This window comes from Solanum stenotomum, chromosome 10 (genome assembly GCF_019186545.1).
Source record: "Solanum stenotomum isolate F172 chromosome 10, ASM1918654v1, whole genome shotgun sequence".
NCBI classification, from domain to species: domain Eukaryota; kingdom Viridiplantae; phylum Streptophyta; class Magnoliopsida; order Solanales; family Solanaceae; genus Solanum; species Solanum stenotomum.
Window position 1 is genome coordinate 56,607,552 of NC_064291.1, and position 18,466 is coordinate 56,626,017.

The 18,466-nt window shown below is 31.1% G+C and overlaps 2 protein-coding genes across 2 annotated transcripts; one reads left to right on the plus strand and one right to left on the minus strand.

Moving 5' to 3' along the window:
* Positions 1 to 8,445: 8,445 nt before the first annotated feature.
* Positions 8,446 to 13,892, plus strand: LOC125841902 (endoglucanase 6-like). Its single transcript, XM_049521091.1, has 9 exons — positions 8,446 to 8,830; positions 8,917 to 9,129; positions 9,602 to 9,802; positions 11,090 to 11,179; positions 11,689 to 11,853; positions 11,996 to 12,280; positions 12,403 to 12,751; positions 12,938 to 13,024; positions 13,250 to 13,892. Exons 1-9 carry the CDS (start codon positions 8,636 to 8,638, stop codon positions 13,540 to 13,542), a joined length of 1,878 nt encoding a protein of 625 aa, XP_049377048.1. The 5' UTR covers positions 8,446 to 8,635; the 3' UTR covers positions 13,543 to 13,892.
* A 1,117-nt stretch (positions 13,893 to 15,009) lies between these two features.
* Positions 15,010 to 17,356, minus strand: LOC125843224 (protein phosphatase 2C 51-like). The gene is made up of 3 exons (XM_049522434.1): positions 16,553 to 17,356; positions 15,922 to 16,027; positions 15,010 to 15,299 (listed from the first exon to the last, which is right to left on the minus strand). The coding sequence occupies exons 1-3, from the start codon at positions 17,354 to 17,356 to the stop codon at positions 15,010 to 15,012; spliced, it is 1,200 nt and encodes a 399-aa protein (XP_049378391.1).
* Between the last annotated feature and the right edge of the window lie 1,110 nt (positions 17,357 to 18,466).

Sequence of the window (18,466 nt, forward strand, 5' to 3'; positions counted from 1 at the left end):
TGTGGAATTTATTGCTTGATTTGTGCAGATAATTGCGTAATTTTGGTGACTAGTGAGTATGTAAGAATAAAATTTCCAAATTAATTTGAAGACTTCACATATCACATACAAATTTGGGCATTCATGAAATAAAATTAAGACATCAAATACTGTCTTTTTCAAGAGCAAAGATCGAATCGGTGAATTGAAAGAGCAGATTTATCTTTATTAGGCTTTTGATGAAGCAAATAAAGATCTTATTTGAATTTAGGAGATTCTTCTATAAAAAATAAGGAATGTTAATTTTATAGCGGATTAATTTTTGTTAAGTTAATTTAGGCTAATCCTATGAACATATCATACCACATCGTTATCCGTGACCAAATCCAAGATTTCAAAATAACTTCAAAGAATGATACATTAAACTTGCGATCTAAAATAATTTTTGAATCACATTTATCATTTCAATTAAAAGGGCAACAATGAAATTTATCAATTTATATTTTTCCTACTAAATGATTAATTCAAATTATTAAACAAAATGAGTGATGCAATTGGATCCATGAAGAATAATTATTCTTAGTTTCTTATAATTGAATGATTTTCAATTGTTTTTTTATTGAAAAAAAAAATCCTTATATATATAGGGTCCCGTGCACGCGGTTAGCACGTGAGGACCAAAATGGTCCCTAAAAGTTTGGTATGAGAATGGGATACTCAAATATCTTTATTCTATTATTGAACCATAACATTTAATATCACATAGCATGCTCAATTAGTAATTATTGGAATATGGAGGAGAATTCAATATTTTATGTTATAGTTAAATTAAATATAAATATTGAGGTAAGTTTTGCGTATATTCTATATTTTTCAGACTATATTTGAGAAATTATGTTGTATATGTTGTTATTATTATTGTAGTGTTACTGCTAATAGCGACCGGACATCTTAGCTATTGGTTGCTATAGATATATTTAGCGCACTAGTGCTCGTATGTTCTCGTGCAAGGCGGAGCCAACATACTGTTAGGGGGGGAATATTACTATTTATATATGTTTAAAATTATTTTTATATATGTATGTTAGTTCATGTGTTTTTTTAAAATTCTCGCTCTGTCACTATTCTCGTATATATTAGGTTGGATTATTATTGTTGTAACAATCATTTGAAGAGTAAAAACCAAAATTGTCTAACAATGACCTATATTTAAGTTGTTACAATTAAAACCAACCGATCAATGAGGAGTTCAATATTGATGGAGATTTCGTCAATGTGTCGTTAATACTCATAAGTTCTTGTATTATGTTGAATTACTATCGTGGCAACATCGTTTGAAGTAGAAGACTAAATCGCCTCACGTCGATCTATATTTAAATTGTTACAATAAAAAAACTCGTAATTCATGAACTTTTGGATATGGTTTGACCAATCAACAAGCTAGTGAATCGACTAAACATCTCAACCATCGATAAAAATGTTGCCATTGCTTGAATACTCTCATAATAGGATTAATATATTATTGTTGCGGAACACACCATCATCTGAAGGGTAAAACTAAACAGTTTCACAATAGTCTGAATAAGCATCTCGATCACGAATTTCCTATTGGTGAGTGTGATGGGATGCCCCTCTTATTTGTTTTTAAATCATAGGACATTTATGGAACACATGTAATAAGTTGTGTGAAAGGACTTAACTCTAGTGGTGCATGACAACAAGATTCTTCTAAAGGGAGAGATATTGTGGTTCCATGGATTGGACAAGCATATCTTAGTGAAGATCAACCTAGGTCATTGACAGCAACAAAAAAGGGTGTAATGTAAGGTAATAATAATAGTAGGTACAAAGTAATCAAACGTGGGTTGTGATTCAGTGGTGGGACTGTTCGATTCTTAATCAGATCTCAAGTTCGAATTATTGATATATATGGAGAAAATTCTATTGGGAGCACCGCTCAAGAATAAGTCTTACAGTGAGAAATTTAAATTTAATCGAAGCTCCAATACGTACTATAGATATCGAGTGAGAAATAAAAAAAATAAAATAATAATAATAGGTACAAAGTACAAACCAACCGCTCATATATATGCCATCATATTAAAGGCCATTTGGCCCCCATGGCATTTATTCCTTCTATATTGTGTAGTTGAGCTTCTCACAACTACTAGAAGCCAATTTACCCCTTATTAAAGCCTCTCATGTCAAATCCCAACTATATTACTTTCATTCGGTAAATTTAGAATTTGAAATTTATAATTTTTTTATGACAATTTCAAGAACAAAGTTATGGTTTTATGCCGATTCATGAATTTTGTTTAAGACGTATGAGTGCAAGTATTTTATTAGTATGGTTCGAAAACTTAAATGCGTTTGAAACTCTTATATTCTTAATGCAGGATATCCAATTAATATCTACAAGTGAATTTTGTTCGTTTTTCAACATTTTACACTTGTTCGACTAATGTTGAGCAACTAAGTATTATTCAATATATATAATGAATATCAAACGCTATCTATGAATGATAGGAACTATCTAAATATTATAAATTCTTAAACAACAAACAACAAATTTTACTATCAAGAAAAAAATTAAAAGTTCACACAATCAATTTAAATTCCACTAGAATATTTGCTTTTTAAGGCAAAAATTCGATTAGTGAATATTTAAAGACACTTTTGAAACGATTTGTCTTGTCACTTCATTTACTTTGTTTAAGTACATGAACTCTTAATACTATGAGTTAAAAGAGAAGTAAAGAATATTGATTTCTAAAGTGATTTATCTAAGTTCTTACCTATTGATAATAATAACTTAATAAAAACATGATTAGAATATATGTCGGCCCTTCTAATAGAAAGAAAAAACAAAGAACCTAACTTTTATTTATTTTCTTTTTTCACTTCGTATTCGATATTTGTGCCCGATTAAACTAAGATTTTTGTCGAAAAATTCTATATTGGGGTAAAACGATTTCAAACAGAGGTGACTCTCGACTCTGTACACAGTAAGATGATTCAAATCTGAGACCTTTAATTAAAAATGATGAAATATTTACCACTTCACGACACACAACTTTTACTCTAATAAATTTGGTATGACACAACATTAATCATAGTGCACTTGTTCACATTCCCTTTAAGGACCTCAACTGTTCACATTTACAAAACATATAAATGCTAGTAACAATAATAATATAACAAGTGTACAACTACAAGTATATTTTATATATATAATTATATTATTTATAATTAATGATATACTATATAGTTTTTCATTCATGAAAAAAATTCTCATGTGATTGCTTATCTGTTTTCTGAACCCTTAATGTATCCCAAGACAATTTTGTTTTATTATTTTGTGTTGCTTTCACATACTTCACATGGCTTATTTCTCTAGATTTAATTTCATATGATATATTGGAATTTATATATATAGGAATTTATTAGGAAGTTTCTTTAATAGTAGAAATTGATAGACTGTCCTCGTGCACGCATGATATAATAAACTTATCATAATCTCTACGTAGAAAATTTATTTCTAACATACAATAATGTAATGCGTGAGAAGTAATTATGAATCGATTAATAGACATGGTAATAGATCAAATCATGAATCGTAACGAGCATTATAATTGATTTTTTACAAAGGCTTTTGTGGATTCTAAAAGTTCGTAACATTAATCTCATACAATTTTAGAGAAGCTAGCAGCGAGTACATTCCAGGATTGAAGCGCATGCAACCTATACTGACTACACTCATACTAATTTTATAAAATAAAAATTAGATATATGCAATATTTTCGGGTCAAAGGAGAATTTCTTTTGATATTGTGGTTACACATTCAGAATTTCATCACGAGATATAAGTATGTCATTCTCTTCGTCAAGAAATATTGAGCAGCTTATCGCCTGATTAGCGCTAAGTCGTCCTAAAATGGTGTCGGGCAGAGGCACCACTATGCCTCTTAATGAATCAAATGATCCTTCAATCTTCGTTTGATTCCAATTGATTGACATAGACCTTGAGATTAGCTCAATTCATTATTACTACGAACAACATTCTTTGCCCCATACTTTGAGATGCTCCTCCCCGCCGATAAGAGTAAATAATGAAGAGGTTGAATTCCATTTGAACTAAAGTAAATAATTATAAATACTTTAAAATACTAAATTTTCAAGCATTATCACAATTTTTATTTTTTAATATTTTCAAAAAACAAATTGGATCTACAATTAACAAGCTTCCACGCAATAGCTCATTTCAACAACTAAGCATTTATACAAGTTGAAATTCCATTGACATATAAATAAATAATTAAATAATTACTTTATTTTGAAGACATCATTAATGCACCATAAAAAAATAATGAAAAATATTCAGAAACTTCCCGGAAAACATGCCATTTTGAAGTACTTGTAGATTTATGGTAGTGTTCAATTATAAATTAATGTATTTAATTAAACTAAATTAATTAAAAATAAAGTACAAAATACATTGACCAAATAAAATGAAATTAAAAAAAAACGTATTAATGGGGAACTGAAATTCCAAAGTCCAATAATAAGTCAAATGATGGGTGCATAATATCTGGATTAATTGCAAATTTAAGCAACATACCCACTTAGAAATTGTGTTTTAATTAAGTTGTGTATTAATTAAATATTTGCAAATTTGTATTATTAAATTGGACAAATCGCTAAAATTCCGCTGCTATTTTTCCCTTTCTTTGCATTAATTGCAAAACTCATTTGAAATTTGAATTTATTGTATAGTTTGTAAAGCCAATTTGAATGCATATATATAGTGTATGTGCTCAATATTCTAGAAGTTTGGTACAACTACAACTAAATAATAAAGAAAAATTATTACCAATTTTTTTTTTTTTTATAATAAAGAAAAATAGAAGGTACACAAAAGTAATGGTTCATTAACTCATCATTCAAAAGAAAAAAAAACTATATATACTTAAAGCAAATGAGAATGATATACCAATAAACTGAAATTCGTTTAAGGCGTAATGTGCAATTTTAATTCAGGCAAAACTTCAATAATTAATTTTGAACTCATTCTTGCAAGGTGCCTAACTTTCTTGTGTCACGTGAGATTTAAAAAAATAAAATCAACATAAAAAGCACGATAACTTGACGTTATTCTCACCTTCCTTCAATTTATTTCTGCAATCTATTCAAGACTCTAAACTCAATAATAACAACTCAACACGAGTGTTGTGCTATAAAAACACGAGTTAATCCGTGTGCATACAACATGCTAATTTGTAAATATACACATGGATTAACCAATCTTTATTGGTTCATTAACTCATCATTCAAAAGAAAAAAAAAATTATTTTCATAATTTTAACCAAAGTAAAATTTTAAATGCTATAAAAAAAACCCGACAAATAACACACCGTCGTAATTAAAAATTTTACTTGCCAATTTTGCCCTTTCCCCATTTTCACATTACCACCGACATCTTCCATAATTTTTAACCTACTACTACGGCGCCGGCGGGTCAAATAACAAGTGGCATTTTCGTTATTTCTCTGAACCGTCTGCCCTTTTTCACAAACATCTAAAACTTTAATAAAATAAAATTAAAAAAAGATGAAAAGAAATATAAAAAGGGAGAAAAATAAAATGGGGACCTATACTCGTGTCTTTTACTTCTCAACCGCAATTAACGGCAAGTGTTGATAGATGAGCAAAATATTATTTATTTTCTACTTTGTGAAAAGTAATAAACTTTTTTTTTTAGCATTTAAGTTATATACATTGTCAACATAATTTTTTTAGAAAATATTTAATAATTTTAACACGTAATAACGAGTTAAATATCATGTTTATCGGATTACTATAATAAGAAAATGGACGATTGACATAATTCAGCCTTAAAAACAAATTCAGCAGATTGGAGAATGACTAAATCTGAATTCGTGTCGAAAAGTCTTTTATTGAGAGGTACAGTACTCCCTATAAAAGACGACTTCATATTTAAGAGATTCAAACTCAAGACCTCTGCTTAAGAACAAAAAATTACTTATAACTCTACCACAACATTTATTAATTAAAATTATTCTTTTCACTAATGTGAGATTACTATATCTCCGACCCATCTATATATGCTAGATAAAATTGTTATATCACTCATCTATGTGAGACTACTAACTCTGAAAGCTGATTCTTATATCAATGATAAAAAAATAAATTTTGAACCAAACTTAACTTTAAAAGCTAGCTTAGAGAGGTGAAAGTTATCCAAACAGTAAACAAATTATAGAAATATTTTTAACACTATTATATATAGCACCAAAACAAAAACTCATTTTTTACTCAAATAACCAAAAAAAGAAATAGCAAAATAATTAAATAATTAATTGGGGACCTATTCTCGTGTCTTCTAGTTCAACCGCATTCAACGGCCAATTTGGTTTATTTTGTACTTTTTAAAAAGTGAAAACTTTTTAATTAAATACTAAAAATATAAATAAATAAATAAATAATTCTATGAAAAGTAATGAGAACAAGAATTAAAAAAGCACGTCACACATAATAACTCAAAAAGGCAAAAGCTCCGTGATTACCGGCAAACGCCGGTTATGTAGCGGTCACGGCAAGTTTAGCAACACACTAATTACTTAGTAGAATGTTAATGACGTGTTTTAATTAAGGATTAGTCAATTTTGATTTGTTTAGTATTCTTACGAGTCAACTTCTTTGTCATTGACTCAAAATTTCTAGTGAGTTATGACATTTAATTGATGAATTAGTTCCTAATAAAATGCACTTTTATTGGTCGTTTATTATAATTGTTATATTAATTTCGTTATTTGTTATAGTCTGATACATATAAATAAATAACTAAAAAGACAATTTCATAGAAGAAAATGCAATTTTAGTAAATACTGACAATACAGAGTTGTACATCACAGCTTCATATATTTAACGAAAATTTTGAATAATTTTATGAAAAGATTGAAACATAAAATACTAAAAGGAGCAGTTAAATCTCTTCACTTTTTGAGCTAAAAATTAGATAAAAATGCAAATATCAACATCATTGGATAAAATAATTAAGGTAAAGAAGCAACAAATTGGATTTTCTTTATATGTTGCAATATACCTAACAAAAAACCAAACATTAAAATCGAAGTGAGGAATTATCAAACAAATTAAAATAAAAAAGTAGATTGTGATGCACTAGTAAATATTTTATGTAAATGGTATATAATATAGACTATAGATTTGAATTTAGGAATATAAATTTATAATTATTTACTTATTATAATAATAATATAGCAAATGCATGATACTCTAAAAAGTATTGACTTAAAACTACAAATATGTCATTCTATGCGTATGCTCGGCAAAAATTATTTAGTTCAAAGGCGAATGTCGAGTATAAGTTCTAATGTCATTCGAATTCAATAATTTTAGTTCGATAATTTTGCGAATATAATATTTCTTTTTCTTTTTTTGATCCTTTTGAACTTTATCTTTGACTAAATTATTAATTTTCAACTTGGTAAAAGAAAAATGTAAAAACTTGCACACTGTTCGAATATATTTCTAATAAGCATTCCATTTGGCAATGCAATTTTTTTTTTCCACATACAAAATAGTAATGACTCTTTTCTACCTTTTGAATTTTATCCCTATGTTTATAGTTTTAGGATTATTAATATTTTTGTCGTTAGCAAATCATTTCGTATTTTCTTGATATTAGTGAAGCTCTCACGCAAAATGTATGAATTTCACGTGATGACGTGAAAACTAAAGTGATGTAAAAGTCCAAATTTATCTCACGAACACTTTTGAAAAGGTTTAACTTATTGTATGAGATAGTTTAGAGCTTTGTTAGAGTCGTGACAACTACGAGATAATTTGCACAATGATGAAAAAAAAATCAATGTAACTCGATTATCGTATCATTTGTTGTTTTTACTGTTCCTTGTTATTTTGAATGCTAATTAATGCTTTTCCTATTTGTTATGCTCGTTTTACTTCTATATTTCTTTTACAAACTGCTTTGATATGTTTTACTTGAGTCGATGGTCTTTTAAAAATTACACCAGGTATGTTAAACCAAAGAATGCTAGACTAATTTTTGCAATTTCTTTAAATACAACTCCTTATATTAAATGAGACATCATCATTATTTTTTTTATTAATAGTGTGAAACATAGAAACATTACACAGACATTTTTCTAAAACTCTTTTGACTATTTAATTTCTTCTTTACAAACACTTTTTTTCTTCTTCTTTCTCCTTTTAGTAAATAAAATTTAATTTAATTTCATCTTGCCCCTAAATAGTAGAACAAAAGCACATGGCACTACACCCCTACCATTTTTTTCCATTCCCACAAATTATTTTATTTTTTTTAAAAAACCAATTTTAAAAAACCATTAAAAAAATAAAATAAACTGCATTAATTATTTTTTTTTGGCACTTTGTCTTCCCTCCACCATATATACTCCTTCAACCTCTTCTCCTTATGCTCTCAAATTTCACAAACTTCATTTTATATCAAAGGGCTTAGTTTATCAGTAAGTTTTTATCTGATAAACTAATCAGCATTGCCCATTACTTGTAGTTATTTGTATACAAAACAACAGATCTGCACAGTGAAGTGATTTTTACCCACAAAAAAATGAAGGGTTTTGTTGGTTCTCTGGTTTTTCTGATTATTCTTGTTGTTCCAGTAGCATTAGCTGGACATAATTATGGTGAAGCTTTGAGTAAGAGCTTTTTATTTTATGAAGCTCAGAGATCTGGGTATCTTCCTCATAACCAGAGAGTTCAATGGAGGGGTAATTCTGGACTTAATGATGGAAAAGCTAGTGGGGTATGTAATAAAATTACTCACTAATTAGCTATTTGTTAGTTGTAAATTGTTTGTGATGAATTTGAATTTTGAATTTTTTGTTGTAGATTGATTTGGTTGGAGGGTATTATGATGCTGGTGATAATGTGAAATTTGGTTTACCCATGGCATTTACTGTTACAATGTTGTCATGGAGTATTTTGGAATATGGTAGACAAATGGCTGCTAGTGGTGAACTTAGCCATGCTATGGATGCTGTTAAGTGGGGTACTGATTATCTACTCAAAGCTCATCCTGAACCTTATGTTCTTTACGGAGAGGTAAAAATTTATCCGCACTCGATTTTTATCGTTTAATCATTGTATTAGAGTGAGTGAAAGTTCTAATACAAGACTGACGGTCTCCTTATATGAAGTTGTTCTGTTAATGGTAGATGTGATCCTTTTTGTTAGTTCATTTTCGTTTAGGCTCTCGATCACACCGATGATATTAGAGTGAGTTTCATATTTAATTTGATATAAATATCGAGTGAGAGTAATCACTTAGCTAGACACTTAAGTGGAGTTTGTATGTAAGATGATTGAGCTACTAATGATTTTACTTGTTTTAATAATATAAATGTGTAATGTGTTTAAAGTCATTTTCAAAGGAATAAAAGTGTCTTATTACTTAACTAACTAATATTATTATAATAGACATAAAATTGGACCAAATGGAATGTTGATTTGTGTAAATTAAAGTTTAATTTGGATTTAGTGGTTAATTAACTAATTTTAATTATGATTATGTTAGGTGGGAGATGGTAATACAGACCATTACTGTTGGCAAAGACCAGAAGATATGACTACATCAAGAGCTGCTTATCGAATCGACCCGAACCATCCCGGGTCGGATCTTGCTGGTGAAACAGCCGCTGCCATGGCGGCTGCTTCCATCGTCTTCCGTCGTTACAATCCGGGTTATGCTAACGAGCTCCTTAATCATGCACATCAGGTTAATTAATTTTTCATTAATTATGATTTATTATTCTAATTATGATTAATTTAGGAGTACTATTGGCTCAGTCTTCAGTGTGTAGACTGTAGAGTGAGAAAGAGGTGTAGGTTGGTTAGGCGTTGGAAAAAGTGCGCATGTTAGTGAGGGCCCCGAGTAAATAGGCAGTTACGATTAGCTCAGCTTTTTTGTCGGTGTAGGTTAGTTGTGGTGGCGTAATTTATTACTCTTAACGCCCTTCTATGCTCGTAATAAATAAATCCTCATAATAATAAAATATCTTTAACCGGCGCAAGTTAGCAGTAAATTTTTTTGACCCATTTTTGAAACTTGTGATTTGAAAATATAATTAAAATATGAGTATTAACTAAAAAGGTAGTTCGATTCACTAATCATTTATTTTCACACATGATTTGAAAAAGAGTCGCAACCAAAGAATGTAGTTTACACTTTACATACAAGCATTTATGACATTAACTAATATATGTAAATTAAAAGTTTAAAGTTAAATATGACGTTATTTTCACACTATCAAAGATTCTAAACTTTTTTGTAAAAAAAAAAAAAAACTTTATTTTATTCGTTCCCTCAAAATTACTCAATGAGAATAGTCTTACGACATTGTGGGTCTTGTCCTACCTTTTTAAAAGGTAAAGGATCCATGTGCATTGAGTTATGTTAGGTCAAGGCCCATATTAGTTACAACTATTTACTTACACACTAATGTTTACTTCGAGTCGAGATTTTATCATAAATAACAAGATAAAGTAGTTATTAAATATAATGATAAGTTCTGCTTACACATAATTCTCCTTTGTAATACAAACACAATTCCTTAAAGGAGCGGTTTTTCTTTTGATGGATTTTTACATACAAATCCGAATTAGTTCGGATCAATTTTTTTTTTTCATTTTATTACAATGTGAAATAATTAAATTTGAAATAATAATAATAATAATAATGAGCATTGATAATTTTTACCTGCCGGTATAAATGTTAGCAAAAATCTTTCGGCGCAACAACAGGATCATGGTGGGGTCCAATAGATTTTCCGTTTATCACGGGTAGTGTGTTAACAACCGTCTGATTACTACTCGTTGAATCTCAGCCGTTCATCTACTTTTATGATTCTTAATCTTAGCTTTTTTCCACGTGATATGTATTTGTCGGTGCAGTTGTACTGTACAATCACACAAAGCACACCCTTCTTCACGTAACAGTATTTTTTATTTAGTTCATAATATACCCTTGTTGTTCTAATTTAATTACGTCATTTGTTGTTTTCAGCTGTTCGAGTTTGCTGATAAGTATAGGGGCAAATATGATAGCAGTATTACTGTGGCCCAGAAGTACTACCGATCTGTCAGTGGATACGCGGTACGTGATTATAACTCCTTTTTTCGAGCTAATAAACCCCTCGTTAATATTTAATTATTACTTTCAATTACTTGACATGTGCACATTTGATCATTTTTGTTTTTATGATGTATTCCACTATGTACTTATTCATGTGTTATTAAAATTTGTACAAAACAGTCCACATATAACATATTTTCTATGTGAAAGGATTAAAAGTGTACGTTTTAACGAAGTGAAGGTTAAATATGTTATGTCTTATATATTACAAGGTCTAAAATCAGAATTTAAATATAATTGAGTGACTTAAAAGTGTTATTTTAGAAATTTTTTGTTTATCATTTTTGCTTTTTACAGGTTTTGTTTGTAAGTTGTGAAATTCATTAATTAAGTGATAAATATTACTATTTAACTTACCCTCCATCTTTAATTAGTTTGAATTGTTTTAACATATAAGTTGAACGACTAGATATACATGTCTTACACGTGCAACGTGGCAACTAATTTTTGGTTATTTTTTGTGGTTACAGGATGAATTACTATGGGGAGCAGCATGGTTATACAAGGCATCAAACAATCAATTTTACTTGAATTATTTGGGAAGAAATGGTGATGCCCTTGGTGGAACTGGTTGGTCCATGACTGAATTTGGTTGGGATGTCAAGTATGCTGGTGTCCAAACTCTTGTTGCTCAGGTAACAAAATAAAAATTCAATCTTTTGTTGTCTTACACGTGTCGAATCATCCAAAATGTACTACTTTAGGAGGATTGAAACACACCTGATGACATTTTTGAAGAGTCTGAGCGATAAGCTAATTGGTATTATATGTTGGCAGTTCTTGATGTCTGGTAAAGCTGGTCATAATGCACCTGTATTTGAGAAGTACCAGCAGAAAGCAGAGAACTTTATGTGTTCATGTCTTGGAAAGGGTGACAGAAATACTCCAAAAACTCCTGGAGGTCTCATCTATAGGCAAAGATGGAACAATATGCAGTTTGTTACTAGTGCTGCATTCCTTGCCACTACTTATTCTGATTATTTGGCCTCTGCTGGCAAATACCTCAAGTGTTCTTCCGGTTCTGTTTCTCCGAATGAGCTCCTCTCATTCGCTAAGTCTCAGGTAAAGATTTTAACTTTGATAGAGTACTACAAGTCTGTATTATGACGATTCATCATAAATTGAAGCATGGAACTAGCAATGTGTTCTTGGTGAACTAATCATCATGTTTGATGTGGTTCTAGGTGGACTACATTCTTGGTGACAACCCCAGAGCAACAAGTTACATGGTGGGATATGGAAACAATTACCCGAGACAAGTACATCACAGAGCTTCCTCCATTGTCTCGTTTAAGGTTAATCCTAGTTTTGTTAGCTGCCGGGGAGGCTATGCTACCTGGTATAGCAGAAAGGCGAGCGATCCTAATCTCCTTACTGGTGCTCTTGTTGGTGGACCTGATGCCTATGACAACTTTGCTGATCAAAGAGATAACTATGAGCAAACTGAGCCTGCCACTTACAACAATGCTCCGTTGATCGGTGTGTTGGCAAGACTTCATGCTGGTCACAGCGGTTACAATCAGCTCCTTCCAGGTACATTTTAGTGAATTAACATCTTTATATGAGTTTTCTGAGGATTCATCATAAAATAACTAGCTTTAGCTAGCCGTCCCAACTACAACAACTTGCTTGGGATTGAGACGTTGTAGTAATAACATCTTCGTATATGTCATTTAGTTGTATGTTACAAAGTTTTATGCTGATAATTTTTTCTTACAGTTGTTCCTGACCCAAAGCCAACGCCAAAGCCAGCTCCAAGAACTAAAGTAACTCCAGCTCCAAGGCCAAGAGTACTTCCAGTCCCAGGTATTTTCACTTGCTATTCGTATGTCAATGTATTATATCGACCAATTCTAAATATTGCCATTAGTCGAGTTTCTATCAGAAACAACCTCTCTACCTCCCAAGGTTAGGTGTAAGGTCTGCGTACACACTACCTTCCCCAGACTAGACTTGTCGTATTACATTGGATATGATGTTGTTGCAATAGTAAAGTTTCGATGGAATCTAATCAACATGTGTATTTTGCAGCTAATGCTCATGTTACTATTCAACAAAGGGCAACTAGTTCATGGGCTCTGAATGGGAAGACTTACTACAGATACTCAGCAGTTGTAACCAACAAGTCTGGAAAGACGGTTAAGAACTTGAAGCTCTCAATAGTCAAGCTCTATGGTCCTCTCTGGGGTCTAACAAAGTACGGTAACTCGTTCATCTTCCCAGCTTGGCTCAACTCATTACCAGCTGGTAAAAGCCTAGAGTTTGTGTACATTCACACTGCTTCACCTGCAATCGTTTCCGTTTCAAGCTACACTCTAGTCTAAAAGAGATCAAGAAGTTAAAAAAAGGAAGTGGAAATGAAATGCTCACACATTTTTCTTGTGGTTCTAATGTAAGACTTGTGCAGCTATACTACTACTACTACTAAACGGCGGGGTCAAGCAAGTCCTTTCATCGTTCTTTTTTCGTTCTCTTGGAAGTTTGTCTGTAAGTTTCAACGTCTTGTTGGTTTGATTTTGATTAGGACTTTAGATAACGACGTTTTAGGTTGATAATGTGGAGAAGTCGGAGGAAGAAAGGAGTGAAGAGACGAGTTTATACAAGTGCTCATCCTCTTTCTCCTCCACTTTATATATATACACATAGTGTTTGAGAAACAGAGAAAAAGAGTGAAAGGGGTTGTGAAGCAAAGAAAGTTTTGCTTTTTGCTTCTCTATATTATTATTATATCATCTAAAGTCTTCATTTACCTTTGTAATTTGAATGCAAGCTTGAAATGTTCCTAATCATTTTTGCATTTCACTTTGTTTTTGTTTTGTATTGTGATGTTGTAAGCTTTGTTCTGGTTTTAGTATTCTGTTCAAAGAACAGTTTAGCAACTTGTAACACACCATTTCTGATACTAGATTTTGTCTCTACTTGTTGATGCCATTTGAATTGTTTTCTCTTTGAGTCAGGACTTGGGGTCTATCAGAAACAACCTCTCTACCTCTGCGGTAGGGTAAAAAGTAAGGTTTGCGTACATCCTATCCTCCTCAGCCCCATCTTGTGGGGCTATAGATTTTGTCTCTGCTTGTTGATGATTGAATTGTTTTCTCTTGAGCCGGGGTCTATCAGAAACAATCTCTCTACCTCTAAGGTAGGGTAAAAAGTAAGATTTGCGTACATCCCATCCTCCTCAGCCCCATCTTGTGGATGGGGCTATATCTAATATGATGTTGTTGATTGCATTTCAAACATGATTTCTCTTTTATTCATATCTTATGAAAGACAGAGGCGTACTCGATATTTAACTCGACAAGTTTTTGGTACTATGTGTATTTTCTGCATATGGGTCTCTAGTTCGAGTTTAAATGCATAACAAGTCTTGAATCCATCTCTGATTATGGTGAAAGACTAACAAAAGTCCTGATTAGGAAACCCTAATTAATTGTACTAGACAAATTAAGTTGCTAGTGACGGTACCTCTTAACATTAAAAAAGACATTTCACTATATCATGAGACTGATCGAATCTACCATCCGATACGGGAGATATGCTAAGCACCAATTTTTTATTATAACATGTCATGAAGAACCCAAACATTCTAGTACATATACATTAAAGATTGGTCTCATCAAACATTAAACCAATCTAAAACAAACCTCTTCTCCAACTATATACAAAACATTGGACTTAACCAACTATTTTTGTCACTCAACTTGGCAAATAAACTAGTCACCAAAAGTGAGAACCAACACAAACAAACACTAATTTGGTGAAAATTAAAAAAGACAAAAACTTTATTAATACTATTCCCTCATTTTATCAAGCTCAACTACTATAACACTAATATTGTCTTTACTTCCCTTAGCAATAGCCAACTCGGCTAAAAGTGCGGCGGTATCCGCCGCACTGTCTCGTTCGGGGAACTTCCTCCGAATCTGTCCGAGACATTTTCTCGCGACGTCGCACGTTACCTCGTTGGACACAACATCCCATAAACCATCCGTGGCAATTACTATGAATTCGTCCAATTCGTTACGCTTGTACACTGTCACTTCTGGCTCTGGTATCACAAATGGTTTTAGACAATGATCACCTGTTTAATTGAAACAAATTCCAATGATTTTTTGGACTAACAAGAAAGTATGTTACAAATAAAATGATGTCCAACTTTTACATGCATCGTTTGGTACGCGAAATAAGATGAAATGTACGTATTAAAATTAAGTCTAAAATATATATGATGATTGAATAGAATTATATTTGTCTACTAAATGAAGTATAATGTCCAAAATGAGATTATTTTGTCTTATCTCATGTGGGATAATTAATTCAATAATTATAATTTCAGAATAATTTAGTTCACGTGTCAAATGATTTTGACGAGGGAGCAACACGTGTCAATAATGCCTTCAATGTAGCTAGTCCAAATTCCGACAAGTGTCACCAACCTACAAATGGACCAATTGTTCATCGACACTTGTTTCAACTTATGATGAGTGTCTCCCTCCGTCTCAATAAGTAGTGTTTTTACCTCGAACACATTCCTTAAGAAAATTATTCACTTTTTAAAAAGTTTTAAAAAAATGCTTAATTATCTTATCCTTTAATTAAATGCTTTAACAACAAAGGTAAAATAAGTATAAAATATTAAATTATATCTTAAATTTTTTAAACTAAACAAGTAAAAATAAACGAAAGTGGATCAAAATGTGTACCTATGGATCTTGAAGTAGCAAGGATTCCTTGAACTCTATAACCATTCAAATTAAGAATTTTACCACCTGCTGCTTCTACCCTTTTCTTCTCATCTGGTCTATCAGGCTACATTAAAAAAATTATACATGCACAAATAAATTTGAATAATATTGATATAATTTGAACCTATTATATAATAAAAATATGTTGTAGATGTCTTGATTTCAAATAACTATATATAATTTTAGACTATTAGTATATAGAAATTAAATTTTTGTGACTCGATAAGTCCTAGTAACAAATCATCTAAGGGTGATGGCAAAAGATGCATATACTCTTAACCACCAAACATAATTTAGGTGATAGATCCTATATTTCGAGTTTAAAATATGAAAATAAGGAAATTTTCTAACTAGTCATTCGACACATATATAAATTAGTTAGTAAATTTAAAGTACGATCGAAAATAAAGTGAAGTGAAATTGTTGTAAAGGAGAATGTCTCTAGAAGTGATGCGTGCTGCTCTGATCCCATGTAGTGCTTTTGATTATTACATGAATAAAGTGTGTTGATTTTTGATCTATTGCGATCCTTTCTTCTTTTCTACTCAGATCTACAAAAAAATCATTAAAAATTAGAAAAATGACTTACCTTATGGTCATTGGACAAGGGTATAGCAACACCACGACTACAAAGTATAGCCCTACAATTGCCACAATTAGCCACCACTATTTCTTCTTTCCCCACTATCACCACCACCGCCGCAGACCCCACCGTCTTCCTTCCATCCTCAAATCTACCATCCTCATACCCCACTGTCCTATTCCCTTCTCCCATAACTTCATTATCCATCTTTGAAAAACACATCACCATCACTTTTTCCCAATCCACCTGACTACTGTTACCACTATCATTATCATCATCATCATTATTATTATTATTCATTAATTTTCTCTTAACGTTTAATAACTCCTCCTCGAGTACATAATCTAAACGATCACGACATGCCTGTGAAACCCTAGACCCTCCATGACCATCATACGCTCCGAAAAACACAAACTCATTATTCGCTATTTTAATCGACGCCTTTATAGCGTCTTCCATCACTCTCCTCCGTCCGATCATCGATATACATCCATATTTCAACTCTATATTATCATGTGGAATTTTAACAACAGTACTACTACTACCCATCGAGCTCGACTCGATAGCATTAGTAGTAATAGTACTATTAGACGAACTTTTATCAATCGATTCATTTTCCCTTAGGCGAAAACGTTTTTTAGGGATAAAATTTCCGTCCTGATCTCGGTAAGCTGAAGCTGCGCCATCTTCATCGGATGAATTTGTAGAATTCATGATACGTTGTTGAAGTTGTTGTCTTTTATGGTACGATTTAAGAATTCTTTTGTGAAAGACATCTCTTGGCTTATTATTTCCTGGATCTGATACCATTATAATTCTACACTTAATAACAATAATAACACTATATGTTATAATAATATTGGTAGTATATTTTTTGGTACTTGATGTGTGTTTATAATGTAGTAGGAAGTAGTAACCTTGAACTAGAAAAATGATAGAATTTTAATACAAAGTTTGCATTATGGTTGCGTAGGGTGGTGGGAGTGGGGGTGGGGTGGAAGAAGCAGGAGCTAAAAAAATAATCAAGTGGCTTAAGGGCTGTTTGGTTAATGGCAAGTTATACATGATAAATAATGCATGAATTATTTAAAAAAATAAAAATTACACGTTTTGTTTGTTTTTTAAAGAAAAAATTGCTTAGTATAATTTGCCATTTTAATTCTTTGAATCTTTGCATGAAATAATATGCAAATTCCTATAATTATATATGACAACAAGAATGCCAACCAAACCATACATATAACAATTAGACATCTATGATGTAGCAAACATTTTCTATAACAACATTTCATTATAACATGATTATATTATATATAATTAATTTTTTATGTTATATTATATTAGATGTTCTCTTTAATTGTAAATTAGTAAAAAAATATGGGAAAATAGTCTAAAAAATACTTTAACTTTGGCCGAAATTGCTGTTACGATACCAAACTTTATGGAAAACCTTTTACCCCCTACACTATTTAATAGTGTATTTTAAAGGTATATATGTGCCCACATGGTCACATTACTATTTAAAATGATGCAATATTTATGATGTCCACGTAGGCACATATATACCTTTAAAATACACTATTAAATAGTACAGGGGTAAAAGGTCCTTTCCAAAGTTTGGTATCATAATAGCAATTTCGATCAAAATTGAAGTATTTTTCAGACCCTTTTCCCTAAAAAAAATACAATTAAGATGGTAGGGATAAGAGCGGATCCAGAGTATTAGCTACGAGCTCGGCAATTTTTGTTTGAGATTCTGAATTTATGGTAAGAAATTCTTTATATATATCGAATTATTAATTTAAAATCTAAAAATTTAAAAAGATTAGAATTTTATACTCATAAATTTTAAATTTTAATTTTGTCTCTAATTTTTTAAAAATAAATATCTATTTTTGCAACCAAACGATGCCTTTTAGG

Excerpts from the sequence above, each read along its gene's own strand:
- LOC125841902 (XM_049521091.1), top strand. The coding sequence starts at position 8,636 with ATGAAGGGTTTTGTTGGTTCTCTGGTTTTTCTGATTATTCTTGTTGTT. Across the intron at positions 11,854-11,995 it reads TCCAAACTCTTGTTGCTCAG|TTCTTGATGTCTGGTAAAGC; the intron begins GTAACAAAATAA and ends ATATGTTGGCAG. Across the intron at positions 12,281-12,402 it reads TCTCATTCGCTAAGTCTCAG|GTGGACTACATTCTTGGTGA; the intron begins GTAAAGATTTTA and ends ATGTGGTTCTAG.
- LOC125843224 (XM_049522434.1), bottom strand. The coding sequence starts at position 17,356 with ATGGTATCAGATCCAGGAAATAATAAGCCAAGAGATGTCTTTCACAAA. Across the intron at positions 16,028-16,552 it reads CCTTGTCCAATGACCATAAG|CCTGATAGACCAGATGAGAA; the intron begins GTAAGTCATTTT and ends TTTTTAATGTAG. Across the intron at positions 15,300-15,921 it reads TGCTACTTCAAGATCCATAG|GTGATCATTGTCTAAAACCA; the intron begins GTACACATTTTG and ends TCAATTAAACAG.